General features: G+C 34.1%; 2 protein-coding genes across 2 annotated transcripts in view; one reads left to right on the top strand and one right to left on the bottom strand.

Moving 5' to 3' along the window:
* Positions 1–1,320, bottom strand: part of LOC149410641 (scavenger receptor class B member 1-like) — a 196,673-nt gene extending 195,353 nt beyond the window's left edge. The window contains exon 1 of the mRNA XM_089648194.1: positions 1,134–1,320. The gene's annotated coding sequence lies outside the window, so the exon portion shown is untranslated. The remainder of the gene's footprint in view (positions 1–1,133) is intronic.
* A 9,536-nt stretch (positions 1,321–10,856) lies between these two features.
* Positions 10,857–25,187, top strand: LOC149410640 (uncharacterized). The gene is made up of 8 exons (XM_089647847.1): positions 10,857–10,884; positions 11,159–17,274; positions 17,664–17,853; positions 18,775–18,985; positions 20,275–20,489; positions 21,710–22,014; positions 22,739–23,447; positions 24,243–25,187. Exons 2-8 carry the CDS (start codon positions 11,186–11,188, stop codon positions 24,480–24,482), a joined length of 7,959 nt encoding a protein of 2,652 aa, XP_089503973.1. The 5' UTR covers positions 10,857–10,884; positions 11,159–11,185; the 3' UTR covers positions 24,483–25,187.
* The last annotated feature ends 19 nt before the right edge of the window (positions 25,188–25,206 follow it).

The raw sequence follows: 25,206 nt of genomic DNA, 5'->3' as shown, positions 1-25,206 counted from the left end.
ATTTTAAATGAAACTACCACTTTTTTTCAAACACTAATTTATTGAAAAATTTGGTCACCAACCGGTTTCGTTTGGCTCAAATCCATCAGCTTGATTTAAGCTAAACCATTTGGTGAAAAAAAATTATTAGTTAAAAAACAAAAAAATAATATGTTAAATCACAGAGTAATTGTTATCTAAGAAAATATAATATTTTCCGTCATCGCTTAAGTTCAATTGAATGGAATCTCGGTTGTAGCACAGTGTTATTAAACGATAAATTTCAAGAAACTTTTTTGCTATTGTACTTAATTTATTATAAAACTAGCTTTACCCCGCTATGCGTTGCTGTGGCGCAGTATGTGTGTGCAGATAGAAAACTATAACGCGTGTTGTTTTTACGTCCAATAGATGGCGCTGTTTTTATTTTTATACGTTAAAAAAGCATGTTTTAACGTGTCACAGGTGACATCTATACACGGTGTCCGGAAACTCGTAGTACAAGCGGGAAACTGGAGAATCTACACCACATGGGGAACCCAAAAAAACATAAAGTTTTTTGATTTGAGCATTTTCACAAAAAAAAAAAAAAAACCAAAAAAAAATATTTTTCGGCTATTTTAGGGTTAAAGTTTTTTCTGGTGTTTAGGGTTGAATAACAGATGTTTTAACCCTGCAGAGCAGAAATATTTTATGATTACACCGGGTTAAATGAAGGGTGACTTCAAAATAATGCTTCAAATCCGAGTTTCTTCATTTGTTTTACTTTCAAATAGTTTTAATTAGTTGGGTACTTTGATCTTCAGTAATAATTTATAAGAATTTGATTAAAAAAAGAAAAAAAAAAATTAAAAAAAATCAACTTCAAACTCGATTTACTCGATAACGAAAGCTCAAATCAAAAAAAAAATACTACAAAATCGACTCCAAATGTGATGTAGATTCACCAGTTTCCCGCTTGTACTACGAGTTTTCGGACACCCTGTATAATATAGGTATATAAAAACACACGCGTATTCGAATGCAATGTTTTGTAAAAAATTTCAAAGCAATCGGTGAAGAATTTTCCGAAAATTAAGATTTTGAACAAATGTATATTTACATTTATAAGAAAATAATCCCCATTATAACATCAAAAAATAAATAAAACTTACTGCATAAAATGTTGAAAATTTCAGCCTCCAGTGGAGAAATCACAAAAAAATCACTACTAAAAATAATATTTTAAACAAAACTTTTTTTAACAATCTTCACTCAATTATCAAAAAAAAATTATAATGTACTGTAAAATATTACAATGACTAAGTAGTAATTACGCCGATTACAGCCTCTAGAGAGGACCGCTCTGCACGAATATCGGGGTGTTACTGATATCAGCGACGCTATCTGGTCGGAAGGTGCTCATATCTGGTGGTGGGGAGGTTGTACCCTTAAGTTAGACATGGTGGCGCTGCAACCAGTGTACAAATGTTTAATAATGAGACCTACACACGTTTACCTTGATTTTTTGTAAACAATTTATTTCGATGTTACGATAGAAACTATTAAATTAGAAATTATTACTATCAGATGTGTTTACTGTTCAATGTTTTAATTTAATGGCATTTAGCGTGCTTGTTTAAGTACTTGCATATATAGTTGTTTGTTTGTTTATTTGTCCCATACAGACTCAAAAACTATTCGACCGACTTCGTTGAAACTTCCAAATTTCATTCTTATTATTACCTGCAGGAGAAATTAAAAAATATATAATCACCATACTTAACCTTCTAGATTAAACATAATAACGTGATGTAAAATATTAAATTATTCGAGTTCAACTTTTACTTTTCAAAATGGAACTGATAAATATTAAATCAATAAAACTGTATTTTTTTATATTAATAAATTATAATAATAAATTTATGTTTGAAATGGGTATTGCTTTTGTTCACATTTTTGACAAATCTACATCTGAAAATATTTTTATGAAGTTTGCAACAGATTATATTATTAAGAAATACAATGATCTTGAGGTAAATGTATTATAAATACTTGTTTCACAGATTCTACAATTTTAATATCCCGTGATTTTTAACTGTTATGCGTATTATATTTATATAGCGCCTCCTCCCAGTGTGGAAGATACGTTAGGTTACGCATTGTGAAACTTTTCTTGAAATTACTTTAGCTATGTTTAATAAACAGTTCTGAACATTCACGCACTTTTTTGTTAGGTAAATATACAGATAATATGAACAAATTATTTTTAAACCCTTTTTTTTTGTATATTTACCTAATGTTTAAAATTAGGTAGGTAGATTCTTCTATATATATACAGGGTGTCCTGGGGTAAAGTGCGCTAACTTCGGGGGTGATTCTATGTTGTAGGTACCTACCTACAAGTAAATAAATGGTTTTATAGAAACACATTTGTTATACAAGGTGTCCGGGGGTAAAGTGCGTTAACTTCGGGGGTTAATTCTACATGATAGTACAAGTAAAAGTGGTTTTAAAAAACTTGTGTAAAAAATTCCAACGTTTTAAGGTAGTTTTTAGGTAAAAAAAAGTTGAATTGTTTGTATGTGAAAATAAATATTCTTATGTAAGTTTTTAGATTCTCACGGCCAAAAGCATTTTTGTTGTTTGTTTTGGGGGTTTTATGCCGTGTTGCGCTAACTCCTTCTTTAGCCGACGTTTCGGACAGCGTTGCAGTGTCCATCATCAGGGCAGATCCGGTAGATCCGAAGATGTACACTGCAACGCTGTCCGAAACGTCGGCTAAAGAAGGAGTTAGCGCAACACGGCATAACACCCCAAAAACAAACAACAAAAATAAATATTGTTGTATTAAAAATAATTTTTTTATTGGAAAAAAATGGAATTTCTAATAAAGTTAATCGTCTTTTTTTACTTCGACCATCATGTAGAATCATCCCGGACACCCTGTATATTCGTTGCATTTATTAATTGTGCGAATTAGTTCAGATCTCGTAAAAATCGAACAGCTAGCCCAAGATACCGGTTGGGGCAAAAACTTCATTTCTATTTAGTTGTTAGTGTCATTTCATAATGCACGTTTATTCTAGAGTTCAAATGTTCTTGTAAGTTCTTGTTCAAATATTTATCATCTTACAGTAGGAGATATGAAGATATGCATCACAAAATCGTGTCGTACAAACACTATTTAATATCAAACCATATATCAAAGTAGTGTATAGGTACTATCAGTGTAGCGATGGTGAAATGCTGCCACTCATAATTATATAAACATTGCATGAAACATTACTGAAACGGGAAAAAAATCCTAAAATGACAATAATTATTGTTTTTATTTCCGTACCTACCATAATTCTAGGGTTCCCAACCTCTTATATTGCCATACCTACCACAATTATAGAGTTCCCAATCTTTTATATTTTCATACCTACCATAATTCTAGGGTTCCCAACCTTTTATATTTCCATACCTTCCGCAATTATAGGGTTCCCAATCTTTTATATTTCAATACCTACCATAATACTAGGGTTCCCAACCTTTTATATTTCCATACCTACCGTAATTCTAGGGTTCCCAACCTTTTATATTTCCATACCTACCACAATTATAGCGTTCCCAATCTTTTATATTTCCATACCTACCATAATTCTAGGGTTCTCACCTCTTATATTTCCATACCTACCACAATTATAGGGTTCCCAATCTTTTATATTTCCAAACCTACCATATTTCTAGGGTTCCCAATCTTTTTTGAGATCGGAAAGCTATTTTTTGTTTGCATTGAGATTGCGATCGACTTTTTGCTATTGCGAGTTTAGTTCTTTAAAACTTTAACTAAGCCGCTTTAAACAGATAAGTATGAATCCAGCAAAACCAATTTGTTATACGACCAGGATTTTATTTTTTTCATCCATGGTTGTTAGTTTAAAATATTATGTAAATCATTTTTATTTCTGTCATAATAAATTATTATGCCTCGCGGTCGATCTGTTGGGAATCCTTGCTTTAATGTTTTCTGTAGATACTAAATAATCTGATAAATGAATTAAATGGCTTTAGCTGTGTTTGATGACCAGATCTAAACAGCACATACCTCTTCCCAATCCCATTCCCCTCCCTCTTTTCCTTGTGGGGAATGCCATAATCCCACTGGCTCAAAGCAGTTGGGACTCAAATAACATGTGATTCAATCGTACATTTTAAAACAGCACGTTTTTAATATCTCTGCTATGTACCTACCCAAATATTAAAAAATCTTTACTTTTCCATGTAATAATCAATTTTAATTTAATTTCGCCAAACACCTTGTAATTAATATTTGCTTAATTTAGTCAGTAAAATTTTCCGAGTATGTCATAATAATATTGTGCAATACATAATTTGACAGTGTTTTGGCCGTTAACATTTCATTAATAAAGTCAGTAATGCACTACCTTTTTAGCCGTAGGGACAATTTATAAATTTTCAATAAATATGTTCGCGGGCTGGACGCTCTATTATGGCCATATGCTGTATCTACAGATACAGTATTTTGGCTTTAGCACTCAATCAATTTCATTCGTCGAGTTATATCGAACGAACGAACTTTGTTATTGTGGTTACTTCCCAAAGGAACTGCAAAAAATAACACTTCTGCAATAACATTTAAATTAATGTTTAGCATACTGCTAGGACAACCCCACAAATAAGCTATTTTGCCATTGGAAACAGCGTGTTTTAGATACAGCGTATTTGTCTCAATTATCGGCAGCTATCCGTGCCAAGTGCGGGTCGCGTGATGAGTCAATATGCTGTATCTCCACAAAGCTAGTTTTCAGATAATTGGCTTCAACTACTCAAGCTAATTTGTTCGGTTTTGGGAACAATCAAAAGTTCGCTTTTCGGAACGGTTTATTGGTCTCATAGAAAATATTGTATCTCCTTTACTGTCATAGTTGGAAATATAAACTGAACGGTGTTAGATAGAGAAAACTCCAAGCTTTATATACAAATATAAAAATTCACCACAGAATAATTCAAATGTACACCTCTGTGAAACCAAACGTTCTGACCGCAATTCTAGAAAAAATTATGAAACGTTGAGAATATTTTACTAATCATTTTTATATGGAACGACAAAAAGTGAGGTAGCAATACAGTTTTCTAGTAAGACGTATGTTATTCTCAATAATTTTAATTACGTGTTTGGTTGAAAAACGTGAGGTGAGCCTTTTTTAAAACGTGTTTGTGTTTGATATCAAAATTTTAATATTTACAAAATTATATTTAAATTTTTATCTATTTCATCACCTTTTAAAAACAGTTTTTAGTTTTCAGATACGTTCAGAAATATTCCATTTATTTGGATTTTATTGTGTCTCAAATACTCCGACTTTCTGACAGCACCTTTACGGAGTAAAACGGTCAATAGTAAATATGCCAGAGACTTGAAGTGTCAAACTTTTTTGGACATTTTGTTTATTTCCTCGCAAACTAATAGTAGTCAAAATTTAAAATTTGATGATAAATTTGATTGCAAATTAATGTGAAATGCTTGCAAAAAAACGTATTATGATTTTTATATATTTTTTAATGAACATTCTAAATGATGGGTCAATCCAACCTTTCACTAAATTTGAAATTGATACTATTCTTAGGACGGGTTGTTTCGGAGAACTTGAACAATTCTTCAAATTCCAAAGTTAATTTTCAAGTTCTGTGAAAGATATTTTTAAGTTCTGTTTTTATTTCAGTTCTGTCAAGCAACTAGCCTATAATAATATAATAACAGAATTTGAATAGGACTTTCACAGAACCCGTAAATGAACGTTGAAATTTGATGAATTGTTCAAATTCTTCGAAACAACCCGTCCTTAGTGTTCCGTCACGCCGATTTCGTTATCGCATCGAAACGTCCATCTTGTCAAAACCAATGTGTGTACTATCGCCGGTTATTTATCGGAATAATCCCTTAAACGTATTTTATCGCAATCCAATTCAACATAACGAGTGCTACCGTACAACGATCACCGTTCCAGTGCTGACAGATGATTCTCGAGATGCAAATTTCGTTCGCCACCCGGTAAGCTGACTGTGAATTAACCTTACAAATTGTGTTATCGCATTCGCCTGTCATAAGCCATAGGCGTTATCCGTGATTTATCTGTGTGGAATAGCCCTTTAAAATATGCAATCCCAACCCTTGTTCGTTTCTCGAACACTCGAAGTTTGACAGAAACGTAACAAAATGTTCACAAACGTATAAAGTTATTTATCTTAAAACTAGCTTTTTGCAGATACAGCTTATTGCCACAGCACGGGCGTGCCGCAGTGTGTGAGGTACCCAGAATATCCTCCAAACTTCCCAACTGTTCGAAGCCAGTATGAATATTACTTATTGAAATTTAAAATATCCTATATCGCAATAACTCAATGCTAAATATTTGGGTGTCGTGTCAAAATTTAATTCAAAATATATATAATTAAGATGTATAAGTCAGGGTTTCAGTGGTAGCCATTTAATAAAGCAATCATAAAAAAGGCACTGCAGACGAAACATTTTTTATCTCTAAGGTCGTTTTTTATTAATCTGAAAAGTTGTTTTAGACGGCTAAATCAAAGCATTGAAAGCAGATAAGTTTGTTGCAAAAACCAAACAGAAACCGTTAAATATTTTGATCATAGCACTCGGAAATTCTATTAAAACTTACTTCCGTTACTTGTTACTTTTATGTATTCAGAAAAAATATTAGTTCGTGTGCTCCTATAAAACAAACCGCATTTTAAAATAAGAACATTTAACAATAAGAACATAAGAATAAGAAAAAATTTTAATGTTCAAAAGGTAAAGGTCAAACCAATAAATTAATGCAGTTTATTTTTTTTGTTAAGTGGCCTCACGAAATGAGCTCGCGGGTCGCGGATTGTTGATCACTGATTTAATACAATAAAAAGAACCACCAAGTATTCCCAGAGAGAGGTCGCACGTGACGTCACCGACTATCGTCCTGAAATGATTCAAAATCTTCCTTCTCACACGTCTTGTATGAAACAAAAACAAGACAGAAGATACTAGAATGATAACGTCAAGTACGATCTTCGTTTGGGAATACATACTTTATCCGTCTGACTGCTATCCGAAAGTTATTTTAGCCAAACCACCACTCGAATAAATATAAATATTTACTTGACTAAAGCGTTTATATAATGAAATCATTATTGTCCTTCTTATTCATCTAATTTATTAATTCCTCTGTTAGTCCTAGTAATATAATTCTCACATCATTGAATGAATCACTGGTAGTGGTTTATTCATGGTCACTTATACCAAGAAAATAATATTATGAGATCGTCATATTTCACAGTAGCTTCTACTGCCATCTGTACGTAGAAAAATGAACTATTATGCATTCATACTTATTGTTATTTAAAAAATCGTAAATAATAAAATTAGTAATTACATATATTTATTAATATCTCCGACTGTAAATATTCCCGTATGAATGAATCCCTCTACGCAAAAAGTAACATTAAATTTTGACCTTTACTGCCATCTATAAGTAGAACATAGTACGAGAAGTACGAAGCACTATTCAAAGGACCAACGTTTTTCTTTCAATGTTCAACATGAGCCCGTGTCATAATAATAATATGATAAATTGTATAATATTAATATGATTGCGGAAAGACGCGGGCTAAAAACTTTTTAAAACTTTTGTTGCGGGATAATTCCTCCGTAAATAAAAGAGTTGGTCGAAAAAAAATTGTTAAACAAAAATAAACTATACACACATACTTAAAGTCATGCAAATTAGTACCTTCCCGTTCCTAGTAAGTAGTTGTCATAAATAAACCACTAACGTAATTGTTGTATGGTTGTTATGCTCATGAATAGACCAGTTCAACTATATTCCATAATATGATTCATGACACAAGGTATCTTTCCAGCGAATATAATACAATCATTTGCTCATTTGAAACTTTATTACTTTAACATAATAAATCTTCCATACTTCGAATATTGCTGTCGATTGTCGAATAACGTCATCTTGGATCATTTTGGATTCTATATAAACCCTGATATTTTAATGCTTGTAACGACGCTTAGATTATAATAATTACTTTCGTTGATTTCCAATGCGTAATAACTGTAGAAGTTAATTTTACATACTGTGGTGTAGCATCCATAAGGATGCCGCTTTGAGGCGGTCTTCGAAGATTTACCCACCTCTTCAACGTCTCGCTCCACGCCTCCGCAATACCTTCAGCCAGAGGCGGATTTGCAGTCTTGGCCGCCCTAGGCCCTAAGGCCCCAGACCATGTAGCCGCCCCTTTCTCAGTACCCATCATATTGACCAGGAGTATCCAAACTTTTCAGTAAGTTCCTAGGGTCAAAACCGTTTTAATTTTCCTGCCATTATCATTCATGGTTCATGGGGTGAGATTTGTCCAGGTCTTGGCGGCGGATACGTCTGCCCACCTGCTGCGTGGCGGGCCGGATCGAGAGAGACTGGGTGAGGGAGGCCTTTTGACCTTTCCAGCCGGACTATCTTGACTCATCGCCTTGCACCGCAGATGGAGGGATGTATTCATACGTATGTCACTCCTGGACACACTAATCCCCAGATTCCTACCCACCCCTCATACATTTTCCTTTTCAGAACTTCCTATCCTTCCCTTCCTTAAAAAGACCCTCCACACAGCATCACCTAAGATGACATAGGTCGTGAGGGAAAATATTTTCCTCAAAGCCTCCTGTGTGGAATTAATGTAAAAAAATACGCTTGCTAAATTCGCTAGTTCAATTACTGTATAATTGTCGATTGTCGTGCGCTGTGTGCTGTGTGTGAACACGCTCTTGCATATCGCTATTTCGTACGTAGAATATTTAGGTACTTAGGAAGTAATTTCTTGTTATCATACGAACATAACACTTTTGTGACTTTTTTGTCACTTTTTTGTCACGATTGGCCGCCCCTAATATTTGGCCGCCCTAGGCCCGGGCCTACATAGGCCTAAGGGCAAATCCGCCTCTGCCTTCAGCCCCACATCGTCCTACTGGCTCAAAAAGGTTAGGAGCAGTTCGGACTCTTTTGCGGTATTCACATTTAAAAAAATACTTACTGGCCGGTCCTGCTATTAGAGTATGTCCTTCGGAAAAATTGGACGTTTCAGTGACAGCAGTCACCGGGACAAAATAACCTGGCAGGAATAAGGAAGTTGAGTGAAAAATATTTTGACTTATAAAAAATATGTTCATGTAGATCAAAAAATATCGATTCTAAATATATAAATATATTTCTATATTATTATTCTTAGAATTAGTTAAACGTTCTTGAAAAATCATTCAATAGCAATAGACTGTATACGCTCCACGATTGGTCGAAAGAATTACACCTATGGTGCATCTCTTTCTATTACATGAGAGATGGTCGGTTTAGATGAGAGAGGTGTGTGTTTATTTGGGTTTGTCAAATATATGTACGTATTTGTTGTTATTATTATATGAAATGGATTTCTAAAGATACATATTCGTATAGTGCTTTATAATAATATGTTGTTTATTGCATAACTTAGAAGTTTTTATTATTATACATGTCACATAACATGTAATACACTTCAGGCCGCCGGCCGCCCAAAAAAGTCTCACAGTGAACTGGGCTGTAAACCGTTATTTTACTTTTGGTCTTTACTTTTCTGCGCGGTGGTCCTGAATTCGCGCCGGGCATGTCAACAAATAGCGACGGCAATACCGTACAAGTACCGTACCGGGCGGGAAAAGCAAATATTCTAACTTAAAATATTAATTTAACTATGAAATCTTAATCAATTTTCTTTTTTTTAATAAAATCAATTCTAATAGACGGTTAACATGGGTAAAAAAATTACTGGAATTCCTTGTTGAAGAATTAAATTTTTTTCCATACAAAATGCAAGCGACGTGGTTTTCACAGTTCGAATGACGTCACACCCACACCCCGCCTCTTACCGCTCGGATTCCGCTCGTTTTGGCGGGCTTAATAAAATTTAAACTTTGAGAATTAATTTAATTATGAAAACAAGCTTAAAAAAAATACCAGTAAGTATTTAAGTTTGAATGCGAACATTGATAAAAAAAAATTTAAAAATGGACTCAACTTCCTTATTAGCGCCGGGCAAGTCAAAAAATAGCGACGGCAATACCGTACAAGTACCGTACCGGGCGGGAAAAACAAATATTCTAACTTAAAATATTAATTTAACTATGAAATCTTAATCAATTTTCTTTTTTTTTAATAAAATCAATTCTAATAGACGGTTAACATTGGTAAAAAAATTACTGGAATTCCTTGTTGAAGAATTAATTTTTTTTCCATACAAAATGCTTAAGCGACGTGGTTTTCACAGTTCGAATGACGTCACACCCACACCCCGCCTCTTACCGCTCGGATTCCGCTCGTTTTGGCGAGAATTAATTTAATTATGAAAACAAGCTTAAAAAAAAAAAACAGTATTTAAGTTTGAATGCGAACATTGATAAAAAAAATTAAAAAAATGGACTCAACTTCCTTATTTCTCTATAATATCTTGTTTCCCAGTGTTGCCACCTCAGCTCTTTTGGATCTAGATTTAGCTCCAAAAGGGTGGTTTGCTTCTTAGCTCCGTTTTTTTTTCAGATTTCATTTTCATGGTATGGTATTACTGGATGTTTCCAAAATCGAGTTGGCAACACTATTGTTTCCATTGTTATTCAACAAAATATGTTGTTTTTTTTTCAACTGAATGTGTATGTAAAGTAATTAGCGTACAGTGATATTAATTCTAATTTAAAATATCGTATAAATAATGTTTCACTGTGTCAAATGTAATATTATATATCATTAATAATTGGCAATCGAATGTTCTAACCACAAAAAGTTTTAAAGTTTTTGCCTGTCAAATGTCATAATATTTATACATATACGATTGGTAAGTATTTTTTTCAGTAATATTTGTGTTTGTAATTTGTATTTTTGCTTTGATTTATGATGATTTAATGTTTGTTAAATATATAAGTATTTAAAAAATCTGTCAAGTTTTACAGTTAGTGGCAAAACAAAATGTTTTCTGCTAAAATAAACTCTTCGAATATAGTTTTCTCAAACTCAAACCTTGTAAAACTCTGTCAGGTAGTATCGGAGTGGAGATAAGTGATGTGTACTGATGGTAATCATATTAATATAACTTTTTTGCATTTTTCAAGTGCTGCACACATCAGAGACTTATTGGAATGTCACAAAGCAATGCGTCAAACAATATATACAAAAAATACTGCTCAGTATTTCAGCAGGATACGTCCATTTCTGCATCTCAAGAAATATCTGATAGATACCACGAAATCAAACAAAACAATGAAAATAATATTCTCAACTCGTCGAGAATTGCTTCTCAACATAATAAAAGTTCCTCCGTCAACAATGCTAATCTGAAAGTAGTCATAGACCAAATAGTGGATAGTGTTACAAGAATGGAATCTTCAAGCTCAGGAATTCAAAATGAAAAATCTTCTCTTACAGTTAACTTTAATACAAGAGAATTTGTTTCGTTTAATCATTTTAATGATGATACTTTCGAAGATGATGATGGTAATGTGGTCGATGATTCCGTGTCACAAACTGAGATTATCGATGAAGTAAAAGCAGAATCGCAGTGGGGCTGTGATACACAATTTTCAGCCCTGGTTGATAAAGAAGCAGCCATTTTGAGTTTGGTTAATTCTAAAGATGTGGCACAAGAAAATATTGAACCTCCTCACACAACAAACACAAAAACGAGCCTGAGCAAAGAAAAAACAGATTGTATGATTGATACACATCAAATATGTAATATTAAAAATAGTATTCATACAGAAAATAACAGCTCTCTGAAATTGAAAGATGTCGAAGAAACAGAATTAGTCCTTTCTTCTACAGTTTTAAATGATTTTAATTCTACATTTTGTGAAACCACCCATTCGTGCGATTCACAAAATGAATTGGATGTTATTTTGAAAAATGATATTCAAAATCACCCCACAGGCCAGAGCAGACGTGAAGAAATAGATTGTGCAAAAGATGTCAACGATATAAGTCAGACAAATATCAATAGTAACACAGAAAATAACACCTACCTAATCTTGAAAAATGTTGAAGAAACAGAATTAGTCCTTTCTTCCACAATTTTAAGCGATTTTAATTCATTGTTTTGTGAAGTTACACAGACGTCCGATTCGCAAAATGAATCAGATTTTATTTCAAACAATGATTTGAGTAACCATCTGAAAAATATTATACCCATCCCTCAACAAAATCACGGCACGTTTCTGAAAAACCTTACCAAATTACCCAGTCAGGAAGTTCTGTTCAAAGTACCAAACCCCGTTTTGAAATCTCCCGGAAGGAAACATAGATATATTGATACATGTTTCAAAAACGACCTTTCACACAGCAAGTTTAAAAGTGATCAAGTCGATGGTGCATTCAAAGCATCTGTATCTTATGATTCGATTCACATGTCTGATGAGGTATCTCGTAAAGGAAAAAAAGTCTTCGATAATATTGATTCTGATGATAATACCAACAGTTTGCAAATAAATGATTTTGAAAATGTAATGTTCAATAATGAGTCTCCGAATTTTGAAAAAGCTAATGATGGTAGTCAAATTATATCTTGTTCTGTCATGGATACACAGGACTTCAGTGTTAAAGACTTAGATTTAATTTATGACCAAGAGATGAAGATACTGAATAGAAACTGTGAGAATCGATTTCCAGTTACTTCTTCAAAAGGACTTGATTTTACAACTTGTAGAAAAAAGCCTACAGCGGTTTCAAATGCAGCTTTGTTGAATGCGAAAAAAGTGTTTGAAGGGATCGATAATATTCCTGATAACATACAAACATTTGATACTAGTTATTGCATTGATGAGCATGGACTCAAGGAAAATAATATTGTTGGGACTGTTGAAGATGGTAACCGATTTTCTGTCATGGAGACTGAAAGAATAAATGATATTTCACTAGAGGATGCATTTAGCCAGAAAGAGCAACCAACAAAAGGTATAATTACAGATTTGAAGCGCTGTTTGGATAGTTCTAGTGCACATAAACTTAAAGATCAAACTGAACATGACATTGCAAGAACTATTAATGAAACTTACACAGTTGAAAGTGACATTACTGATGTCAATAATGCTTCCAAAGCTAACACTAATTGTGGTGATGATATTCTCGGTAGTTCTACAAGTACTGCTCCAGCTGATAACATTGGTAAAATTTCTGTTGAATTGGAACACTGGGAAGAATTCTTCAACTGCACTATTGAATCGGTGAATGGTGGTAGTGAAGAAAGCATAGATTTTGAAAAAAATGGCTCCGTGAATCATGGTCTAATTATTACTGAAGAGGAGAATGATGACTTAGATGCCTCATTAAGTCCAGTAATTGTCTCACAAAGGAGCAAAGTCAAAATTGAACATCTTGCAAAAAATATTATTAATAAACAAGATGCAAGAAAAAACTATAATTTAGATTCTTGTGATGGGTCTATTAAAATGTTAGACAACGTTAAACTAATGACAGTAAATAAAAAGTTATTTAGTTCTGCTAGAAAATTGGATTTGCTAGAAGTTGGTGGTGGTGCAAAAACCTTTGTTCTGAAAGATGAAGCAATGCAAAACAATCTAGGAAATAATATTTTGCCAGGTGAAGAGTGTCCGGATCGAATTCAAGAAGACTTTGCTCCAACATCTGTTTTGGAAAACTTATCAAAATCTTGTGGTGGCTTTGTCTTTGCAAGCACAAAAGGTGTTGAAGTATCAGATGCAGCTATGGAGAAAGGAAAGGCTGTTTTTGAAGGAGTCGACGTAGATGCCAATGAATTTATCAAATTCAACAATAATGAAGAAAGTGTTTATGAAGGCATTAGCACAGCAAGCTGTAAAACAGAGACAGTTATTTTAACTCAACAACATTTTAGTGTCTTTGAAATTGAAGATGAAAATAAAATCATATTCAGTAAAAATAATTATACAAAAGATGTGAATGCAGCATCTACCAGTAACACCGTTGGAATTAGAATTGTTAAAGATAATGCCATAATAGTTTCGGCGAAGGCAGTTGTCAAAGACATAGATAAAAGCATTGAGACTGTTGTTGAAGATATTGAGAAAGATGGTCTGGCCGTGTTTTCAAATATGGATAAAAATGCTAAGACAGTGATTCCAGATACAGATGTATTTGATGAACTGATTCCAGAAGAATTATTAGAGCTTGGAAACAGTCTAGAATCTACCGTTTTTAACACTTCAAGTAACAAACCAATTACATTGTCAGAAAAAGCTCCCACAAAAACAAAAGGCCATGTCCCAGAATTGAACAAAGTGGCTGAACAAAATCAAACTAGATTTCATGTTGATGCAACTGGTGACAATAACAATTTATATGATAAAAAATTGTTTGAAACAGATTTTGTTGAGCAAAAGTCCAATTTTAAGGGCTTTAGTTTGGCAAGTCACAAACCGTTTGAAATCACTAAAAAGGGATTAGATTTTGCCAAGAATATGTTCAAAGATGACTTGGATAAAAGTGATATAGATGCTGTAGAAAACTTTCAAAATAATGTGAAATTTATTGAACCGTACCAATTTTCCAAATCTTCTCATTCTGAAAATGAACTCCAAGGCACAGCGTCAAAAGAAGCTTTTTCCATAGTTAACGATGCATTTGTAAGTGATGAAAAAGATTCAAATCATATTTTTAAAAATTATAATAATAAAGTTGTGTCAACTGTACCGATTACTTTGGAAAAAGGATCAACACCTCAATTCCCTAAGTTTTCTAGTTTAAGTACTGCAAGCAACAAACCTGTTTTAGGCAAGGCTAAAGTAAGATACGTCAAAGGTGTAGATATTGAAACTGGATATATGGAAAAATCCGCAGTTTCGTACAATAAGTTACCTGTTTTTAATACTGGAAACCAAAAACCTACAAATGTTTCAAATGAAGCCTTAGCTGTCGTAAGTGGAGTCTTCAAAAATGATCTTGAAAATGAAAATTTAGATGAACCCTCTGATTCATATCCTATGTTTCCTGGGTTTAGCACTTGTAACCAAAACCCTATATATGTTTCAAAAGAGGCCTTAGACATTGGACGACGTATTTTCAAAGATGTGGATTCGGAAACTGGAAATTTAGATGAACCCACATTTTCATACCCTGAATTTCCTGGGTTTAACACTTGTAACCAAAAACCTATACATGTTTCAAAGGAGGCCTTAGCAATTGGAAGAAAGACTTTTAAAGGTGTGGATTTAGAAACTGGAAATTTAGATGAACCCACAGTTTCATACCCTAAATTTCCTGGATTTAGCACTGGTAACCAAAAACCTATATATGTTTCAAAGGAGGCCTTAGACATTGGAAGACGTATTTTCAAAGATGTGGATTCGGAAACTGGAAATTTAGATGAACCCACAGTTTCATACCCTAAATTTCCTGGATTCAGCACTTGCAACCAAAAACCTATATATGTTTCAAAGGAGGCCTTAGACATTGGAAGACGTATTTTCAAAGATGTGGATTCGGAAACTGGAAATTTAGATGAACCCACAGTTTCATACCCTAAATTTCCTGGATTCAGCACTTGCAACCAAAAACCTATATATGTTTCAAAGGAGGCCTTAGACATTGGAAGACGTATTTTCAAAGATGTGGATTCGGAAACTGGAAATTTAGATGAACCCACAGTTTCATACCCTAAATTTCCTGGATTCAGCACTTGCAACCAAAAACCTATATATGTTTCAAAGGAGGCCTTAGACATTGGAAGACGTATTTTCAAAGATGTGGATTCAGAAACTGGAAATTTAGATGAACCCACAGTTTCATACCCTGAATTCCCTGGTTTTAGCACTTGTAACCAAAAACCTATACATGTTTCAAAGGAGGCCTTAGCAATAGGTAGAAAGATTTTCAAAGGTGTGGATTCAGAAACTGGAAATTTAGATGAACCCACAGTTTCATACCCTAAATTTCCTGGATTCAGCACTTGCAACCAAAAACCTATATATGTTTCAAAGGAGGCCTTAGACATTGGAAGACGTATTTTCAAAGATGTGGATTCGGAAACTGGAAATTTAGTTAAAGCCAAAAAAAACTCTTTTTGTGAATTTTCAGCAGGAAATCAAAAGGAAGTTGTGGTGCAGGAGCAAGCTTTACCAAAAACAAAAAATTTGACTCTTAGTAAAGATAGAGATATTTTGAATTCAAACAATGACATCATTAATACGGTATTTGATTTTGAAGAGGTTGCAGACATTGAAATGGTGATCCCCAATAAACCAAAGGTTTTTAAAGAAGATCAACAAGAACATAAAAATGCCATTGATGGTTATACTAGTAATTCTGTATCTAAAATTTGTAAGAGGAAACGTCCAGTAACTCCAGACGGTTTTAACAGCAAAGGCAATCTAAAACCAAATAATTCTTCTAATTTCTTGGTTGAAAATCTTACTCAAGAAATTTCCGAGAGTGCTATGGCACTTATGAACGATGAAAAAGAAAATTTTTCATCAAACTTTGAAAAGGCAAACTGTTCATCAAATATCGATGAAAATGAAGCACCTCTAAGTCCAATTCTCCCGTGCCGGTGGAAAAATAAGGCAAAGAAAACATTTAAAGCGCCTTACAAATCTCAAATCAATAATGAAGATAAAGTTAGCAGTCATGTTTTAAAAAAGATGAAATATACTGAACAAACAGACATATTAAAAATTGAAAATAAAGTTTGTTTGACCGATGAATCTTTGAACGATTTAAAAGAAACTAAAACCATGGATCTTGGTGATTTACTAAATTCAAAATTAAACAGAGGAGTTAACAAAATTACGCTTTCTAGTATAAAAACTTTGAATTCAAAAGTTTCTGAAGATGTTTTAAACATATCGCCTGACAATTTTGATAATTTTGTCTTTACAAATGATAGACTTGACATAAAAACTGGCGTAAACACTAAAAATCTGACTGTTAAAGATTTGGTATCATTATTTTTCGAACACAAAGATGTGGATTCAAAATTGATACCAGAAGGTTGGATTTTGAATGCCATCAAATGGATTATTTGGAAGCTGGCCTCTTACGAACGTTTTTACGGGGAGATGTTTAGGAATGTATTGACTGCCTCAGCTGTATTGACACAGTTAAAGTATAGGTATGATAAGGAGTTGTACAAAGCGGAGAGACCAATCTTAAGGAAGATTTTGGAAATGGATGACGCACCTGGAAGAAAAATGATTCTATGCGTTTCTAGAATTATTAAATCACCTCTGGTAATAACTGATAAGTGAGTAACATTTTTATTTTGTTTTTATCTTCTTGATCAAAGAGTAATCTCAAGCCAAGTCACATTGTCTTCAGTTTTGTACCCAGAGCTGTCATCCAGCATCTTTCCAATGGTTTCCCGAAACCCATTTTTCAAAATTAAATTTTTTTAGAAACCTGTAAATTGTCTAAAAATCATTTTTTCTAGCATCATTAAATCTGTGCAGCATTTTCTATCTGAAATATCTAGGACATTGCAACTGTTTTAAGCTTGAAATATCATTTTAATCATGAGCGATGGAGCTTTGGGTTGAGATATACAAATATTAAAAATATGTATGGCAGAATAGTTTGGTTTGCCAATTGTATCTATTTTTTTATTCAATACTCAAATATGGCCACTATTTTTAGAACCAGCACAACAGGGAAGGTACCTCCTGTGTATGAATTAGAAGTGACAGATGGTTGGTATGGGGTCCTGGCAACCATAGACAATGTACTTTGCTCACACGTTTCGAAAAAAAAACTTCAAGTAGGAACCAAGCTTATCGTCTGTGGTTCCGAATTGCTCAACTGTGGACAAGGAAAAACACCATTGGAGGTTAGTGAGAAAAAAAATTGAATTTTTATCACAACAGTCAACTGCTCGGAGACAGTGGTACTGTGAGAGGATTGAAGTGGGGGAAGGCTGGCTATTTAGATAGTATCTAAGTACTAAAGGGTCGCCAACATCTCTCACCCGTATAACTGCAAATCACATCTACACACAGCGACACCCCACCTTTGTTTCTACCTACACACCAAATCCATAATTTTCATTGGCTCTGCTGCTTTGATAGTTTGTGCAGTTTGATCGTAGTTCAGCAACTGTCGGCATGCTTCCATGCCATATCTTCATTTGTTTCTATTTTCTATGGGATTCAAAACAATGTAGCTTATTGTTCTAATATATACAGGGTGTCCGGAAACTCGTAGTACAAGCGGGAAACTGGTGAATCTACATCACATTTGGAGTCGATTTTGTAGTATTTTTTTTTTTTATTTGAGCTTTCGTTATCGAGTAAATCGAGTTTGAAGTTGATTTTTTTTTTTTTTTTTTAATCAAATTCTTATAAATTATTACTGAAGATCAAAGTACCCAACTAATTAAAACTATTTGAAAGTAAAACAAATGAAGAAACTCGGATTTGAAGCATTATTTTGAAATCACCTTTCATTTAACCCGGTGTAATAATAAAATATTTCTGCTCTGCAGGGTTAAAACATCTGTTATTCAACCCTAAACACCAGAAAAAACTTTAACCCTAAAATAGCCGAAAAATATTTTTTTTTGGTTTTTTTTTTTTTTTGAAAATGCTCAAATCAAAAAACTTTATGTTTTTTTGGGTTCCCCATGTGGTTTAGATTCTCCAGTTTCCCGCTTGTACTACGAGTTTCCGGACACCGTGTATATATTTTTTTAAATCGTTGATCACATGACAAACATCGATAATTTATTTTTTTTTTTTTACACAAATTCCAGGATATTTCAGATGTCAGACTCCGATTGCACGGTAACGGAGTCCGGCGTGCCCCCTACTCCTCCCGGCTAGGTCCTTGCTCGAGTGGGACACCCCTCCGGGTGGCCGTGGACACCCTCGAGCAGGGGGCGGGCCCGGCACCCACCCTGAGGATCAAACCCATCGTGGTATACCCACTGCAGCATTACGAGAAACTACCTAATGGAAGCACTGGTAACAATAATATAATTATTTTATATTTTTTTCAAGGAGAGATCTATTCAGACAGTCTTTCTCACATTAAATAAATGGTGGTATCCCACTAGTGGACACCGGTGTTCAAAATATGTGGGGGTTCACCATAGTACAATAAATTTAACCCTTTAAATATTAGGAAACCAAATTCATATGATGTTTGGGACCAAATTTGGTCTCCTAATAATTAACAGGTTTTAATATAAGACACATACCTAATTATAAAGAAGCTCTATTCTCTGCTCCTTTTGTTTAGCGAAAACCGCTATAACCCTCTTGTTGAAATTTGCTAGATTTCTTACCTTTTTCCAATAAACTCTCTACATTTCATATTCAAAACCCCCAGATCTGGGACTTTTCCTCAGACATACAGATGGTTCAGACGTTGCTATTTTATTTGATCAGCTCTCTGTTGAATGACACATGAAAGCTAATCGACAAGTGTGAACACCCTTTCAACAAAGTTGATCAAGTTTTTAGTTGCACAACTAAAGTTGAAAGCCTGTCTACTTTTGTTGTTCAAGTAGAGTCATCGTTCGAGTTTTACACCGAATCGACTCGTGTGAACACATGTTTCAACTACCTTGCGATTTTTAGTTCCTTGCGTCAAACATAGCATCTTCGTGAAAAGTAGTGGTCGCATGACATAATCTTCAGGTTTATTGACCTCTACTAAAGCGATGCCTGTCTTTGGGATCAAAAACAAGAAATATTTAAAAAATAAAAAGGCGAATAAAATAATATTATTTTCAAAATGGGACATAAAAAATAAAATAAAAACAATCAGAAGCATGTACTAGAAGAGTGTAGGATTAATATTATTATTTCCACAGTGGAAGATATTCTCAATATCACCCTGATGTAAGACCACCATTCAGAAATGAAACTTTACTTGAATGGTTTTGGCCATGTTTGAATAGCCAGTACTTCTCCCCCTTCCTCTCTCCATCTCCTTCCCCTTCCCAATACCTTCAGCCTCACAACATAACCCAATTGGGGATGCCATCATGATTGGGAGCAGTTGGGACTCTTGCTATCAATGTCCTTATCTCAACTGCACCAACTCATTGTAACGCTGATGACAGTACAGTCCAACGTTCAGAGGGCTTTGAAGCAGGGAATGGACGGTTACTAAGTTACGGTTATTAAGAGAGAATGACAATGACATTCAAGTCTCTTTCATACCATTTTGTATGACTAAGAATCTCATAACCTTTGGCTATTGTAAGCTCTAACTTGGCACCATTCTATTATGTTATATATTTCAGTGACCAGATCCGATAGAATGGAGACGTTAGAATCCTTGCGTCAGCAGTCAGCCCTGCAGGAGAGAGCGGAGCGCCTGTACGCGCAGGCCGAGGAAGAGGTGCTGCGCGACGTGCACCTGGTGCGCAGGAGGGCCCGGGGGGGCCCAGCAGACTCTCCGGACTCGGAAGATCTGGCGCAGCAGATGGATATGGCAAATGATCCTGTGGAGTTCTTGGTGGGTTGATTTTTAATTATTGTTTTTTTTTAAGATGCTTGACCTAAAATTAACTACTCTTTAAAGAAGGAAAAACTTTACCGGGCAATGATTAACTTGACTTTAATTCCTCTTAATTCCATCATTAAAAGTGGAAAATGTTACTAGTGCAATGATGAAGGACTCTTAATTTCATCATTAAAACTGTAAAATGTTACTTGTGCTATGATAAAGTACACTTAACCCATTGGGCTAATTTGTTCGCTTTTGGGAACAGTTCATAGGTCTCACAGAAATCGTTTTCTCCCTTACTGCCATGGTGACAAATATGATCTAAATGGTGTTTGAAAGAGAAAACACCACACTTCATATTCAAATCTAAAAAATAACCATGGAAGAATTAAAATGTATACCTCTATTTTCCGACCACAATTTGAGAAAAAAAAATCATTATTTTTCCATGGAACAACAACAACGTTTATAATACAATGCTCTAATAAAATGTATTTTTTTTTTTTCGTTATCATTTTTTGTTAGAAAAAACGTAAGGTTTTAAAATGTAATATTTTTAAAACTTTTTTATGTTTGTATTAATAATTTTAATATATCAAAAAGTGTATATGTATTTCTAATAATAAAGTTTGAAGTCTTATTTCATCACCTTTCAAAAATAGTTTTCATATTCAGGATTATATATTACAAAAAGAAATACTCTGATCTTCTGACAGAATACAGAATATGCCAAGGCCTAAGGGGTTATGTTTGCGAAGAGACTCTTGTAGAAGAACATTTTGTAAAATTATTCAAACAAAAACCTGGCTGAATGAAACGAGCAGAAACACAAGCGATTGTCGATAGAATATACAGAGGACTAGCAGAATTGTCTTAAAACAACATGAATGAACCCTGGTGATTGATAAATTGCTCAACTCCAGCAAGCTAGACGGCGGTATAGTAACTGAGTGTGTAAGAGTATGATAACCCAGCCCGTCGGTGAACTTGGCTTGGCGCTCGAGTCTAGGCACGTGGCGGGCTACTGAATTTGACATTTGAATACCGGCAAACTATAGAACTTGATTTTGTGCTTTCAACTGGTTTATAAAGGCGAATTATAGTAGTTGTCGGATAATCTAGCGAAGGATTACTGAGATTATTAATGAACTAAGTAAAGCACGTCTGTCTATGCGTCGCACTCTTCTTTATGTCTTTTATTTACATTACAATTTTTATTAATTTTCCAGAATAACCTTTCACATAGCCAGCGTAGAAACCTGGAAACAGCCATGTCCGAACGCAACGAAAGCATCAGGCAACAAATCGAGAGTCGAGTCAGCGAGCTGCTGAACGGAGACGGAGACACAAGTTCCGCCCGGAGGGTAGTCTCCATGCTGAAAGTCAGGTCGCTGGTCCTGGAAACTGTTGGAGGTCGTCACCAGGTCACGCCCGTGATGCTGACCGTGTGGAAGCCAAGTGACTGCACTGAACAGATGCTGCAGGTCAAAGACATAGTTTTGGATATGTATAAAGCGGTGCCTACTGGACTCAAGTAAATATATAGTTATATGTATTTTTTTATATAAGTAGATTGGGAAGTTTTGGGCCCACTCTTCAATAGAAAAAATGTGTTTTCTGACGTAACTCTAGTGTTGCCGTAGTAATGAAAATATTTATTTCCAATTAACCTTCGAAACAACGAGCTCCCGCAAGCTAATACCTCCGTTGTGTGCCGAAGCAAAATCTTGCGCCAGCTGATTCTATTTTCGCAATAACTTGCTTGTTTTTTGTGTATCTCATGTTATAAATAAATATTTCAAAGAAATACGAAAGTTTGACAAATTTTTATTTTCTAAACGAAGTTATATAATATTTTCCAAAAAGCTAAATAAGTTTTTCCACAATAAAAAATAAAGAAAATTTCACAAACTACGCGTTAGGCCGGCGCTTTGAAGAATGGAACAGCAGTAACTTTGTTATTATTTTTAAATGGCTGCTTTTTACAAAACGAAAAGCAAGAACTCTTATCTAGTTGTTTATTTTGTTGCCAATCAAATAAGATTTATTTTAGTAGGCTGCAAACATTTTTTACAATGCAAACTCCCTTGAAAAGAGAGTAAGTTTTGAATGTGACAATCGGTCACGGTGGCTCAACGTGTACAATTTTTTTGTGGCTGATTAGAGCACTTACGGCATTCAAAGAGTTAAATTACCTAATTGTACCAGTAAATAATAATGTAAACAATAATTTTAATATTCAATCATTTTGTTTTTAGAGCGGGCGAGATTAATTTATCAGCCAACAAGACAACTGTATTCAAAGAGGTCATGAATAAAAAAATAGTTGACAAGTTCACAAAACAAATGGAGGAATACAGGAGGAAATGTACATCCATCCAGGATGCAAACCATCCTAGTTTTGCACCTTTATTTAAGGAGGTTGACACGGTGGGATTGATATTTCATATAGAGCCATCTGTGATGGACAACGCAAAGCAATATGTACAAACTGTTTATTTGGCTGATCAAGACATGAATTTTGTTGCCATTAACTTCTGGGGAGGAATTCACAAGTTTGGATTTGAAAAATGCATGGAAATTGGGAAAATTCTGGCTTGTTGCAATTTAAAATATCGCACGGCATCTAGAAAGCGTATAAGGAATTTATACGCTTCGGAATTTTCGACTTTTACGCAATGCCCGAAGAAAGCGTATATGCAAGAATTTTTTAAAAAATTTGAACACGATATGAAGTTAAATAATCTTAAGGAATATGCTGAGAAATGTCGAAGTTTTTTAAATGGTACAAATAATTCTTTGAGCGTGTCGAATATTAGTCGATTGCAAAATGGCAGTTCTACGTCCAAAACTGGGATTGTTTTTGAAAGGAGTGACAATTCTACAAATGGGCTATCAATAATGTCTTTCAATGAAAATAGTTTGTCAGGGTTGGATTTCGACTCGACATTTGCAGAAAACTCCAGTGTAAGTACTTTTTTTTTCTACCATAATAAAAAAACTCACAAAAACTAGTTTTTTTTATAGAAATTGGATATTTCAACACTCATGATGGAAATGAGGGTGTAATCTGAAAATAGCTCTATTGACCTTAAAAACAAACATGTCTTTTTTAAACTTTTTTCCACTTATATTATTTTTTTACCGTTACCGGTTTCAGCTTATTATTCCTTAAGTAGTCTGAAGACGGCTATAATAAACTAAAACCGGTAATGGTCAAAAATAAAATACTTGAAAAAAATTACAGTTAAATTTTTTTCAATATATCATTATAATGGAATTCTACCACAGATTATCAGAATCAAAAACAGAAATATCTAATTGATTAATATGGTTCCATGATAACCCAACACAGTGACAATTCAACACACTTTTAAAAAGTGATATAAAGTCATTAGAAACGATTTTTTTTTTTTGAAACCTAACCTACTTAACCCAGTTAATAAAGTTTTTGTTTCATCACTTCCCATGACTTTATATAACTTTTTAAAGATGTGATGAATTATCATTTTGATGATTTATCCGGTCACCGATTAATATATATGTATTTCAACACCTATTGATGGAAATGAAGTTGTAAACTGAAAACATTGCCCTAAAAAATCCAGACAAAAAAGCTATGTAAATTCCGTTGTGCCAGAGTTCACTGTTCTTTACTTTTCTAACATTTAAATTTCGAAATTGGAAAGTTCTCTTTGATTCATTTATAGTTTGCCAGCAATTGAACCTTCCAAAATGTATATATATATTTTTCTTTTTCAGGTTAGCAAAAGTTCATCTGATGCTAAGAGACGTATAAAACGCCTCAAAATGTATGGAGAACCACCGCCTCTGGCCGCCCTGGTCCTTAACGTATCCTCTAACATAAAGAAGGACTTTATCGCTCCAAGCATTGACACCAGTCTTAGAAAGGAAAATCCCAGTGAGAGTGATACTAATAATATGAACGAAGATCATTTCAGAGAAGAATTTGAATATAGTCCTCCGTTAAGTCTGGATTAAGGATTTCTATAAAAAAGGACTTTCATTGGTGTAAATCAAAATTTCATACTCCGGAAGGGTCTTAGACACAGACCGAGAAAACCATAGACAGGCCGATTAGGGTGTTAGCCAAGTTGCGCGGAGCGAGAAGGTGGTGGTGCGTCTCTCTTTAAATGATTAGTCTTGGAAAATAAAATCAAATCAATAGCGAGAAATGGTTTGCGATTTGCTCGCTTCGTAATAAACGTACTTGAGAACCCCTGGGTTCAGCTTGTTTCTAAGATAGAATACTTTAATTAGTCTTGGAAAATAAAATCAAATCAATAGCGAGAAATGGTTTGCGATTTGCTCGCTTCGTAATAAACGTACTTGAGAACCCCTGGGTTCAGCTTGTTTCTAAGATAGAATACTTTACAGTATTTAGACACTTTTACAAATGTCTTATATGTAGTTTACTCACCTCAATCATTTTTGCTTCGCTACGCAACCCGATTTGATAGGACATATTAGGCAGTTTGGTAAAAAACAAACACTCAGGCCCTGCGAAGAAAAGTCCAACAATGTATACTGCTCTGCAAACCATTACCTTACTTTTCTGCGCAGGTTCTGATCATTCGATGAGCTCTTGACAGGTTGAGAAATCTGAATATTTTGTCTAAAAACTAATTATAACATATATTCCTACATATTATTGTTATTTATTATACATATTCAAATTTTACTAAATGTTACGTTAATTAATTAA

Source organism: Hesperophylax consimilis, chromosome 27 (genome assembly GCF_061612785.1).
Source record: "Hesperophylax consimilis isolate HC1 chromosome 27, BYU_Hcon_1.0, whole genome shotgun sequence".
NCBI classification, from domain to species: Eukaryota; Metazoa; Arthropoda; class Insecta; order Trichoptera; family Limnephilidae; genus Hesperophylax; species Hesperophylax consimilis.
The sequence above is the reverse complement of the archived record's forward strand: the minus strand, read 5'-3'. Positions and strand labels throughout refer to the sequence as shown.

Coding starts and splice junctions, on each gene's coding strand:
- LOC149410640 (XM_089647847.1), top strand. CDS start 11,186: ATGTCACAAAGCAATGCGTCAAACAATATATACAAAAAATACTGCTCA. Junction 22,015..22,738: donor GCGGTGCCTACTGGACTCAA/GTAAATATATAG, acceptor TTTTGTTTTTAG/AGCGGGCGAGATTAATTTAT. Junction 23,448..24,242: donor CATTTGCAGAAAACTCCAGT/GTAAGTACTTTT, acceptor TTTCTTTTTCAG/GTTAGCAAAAGTTCATCTGA.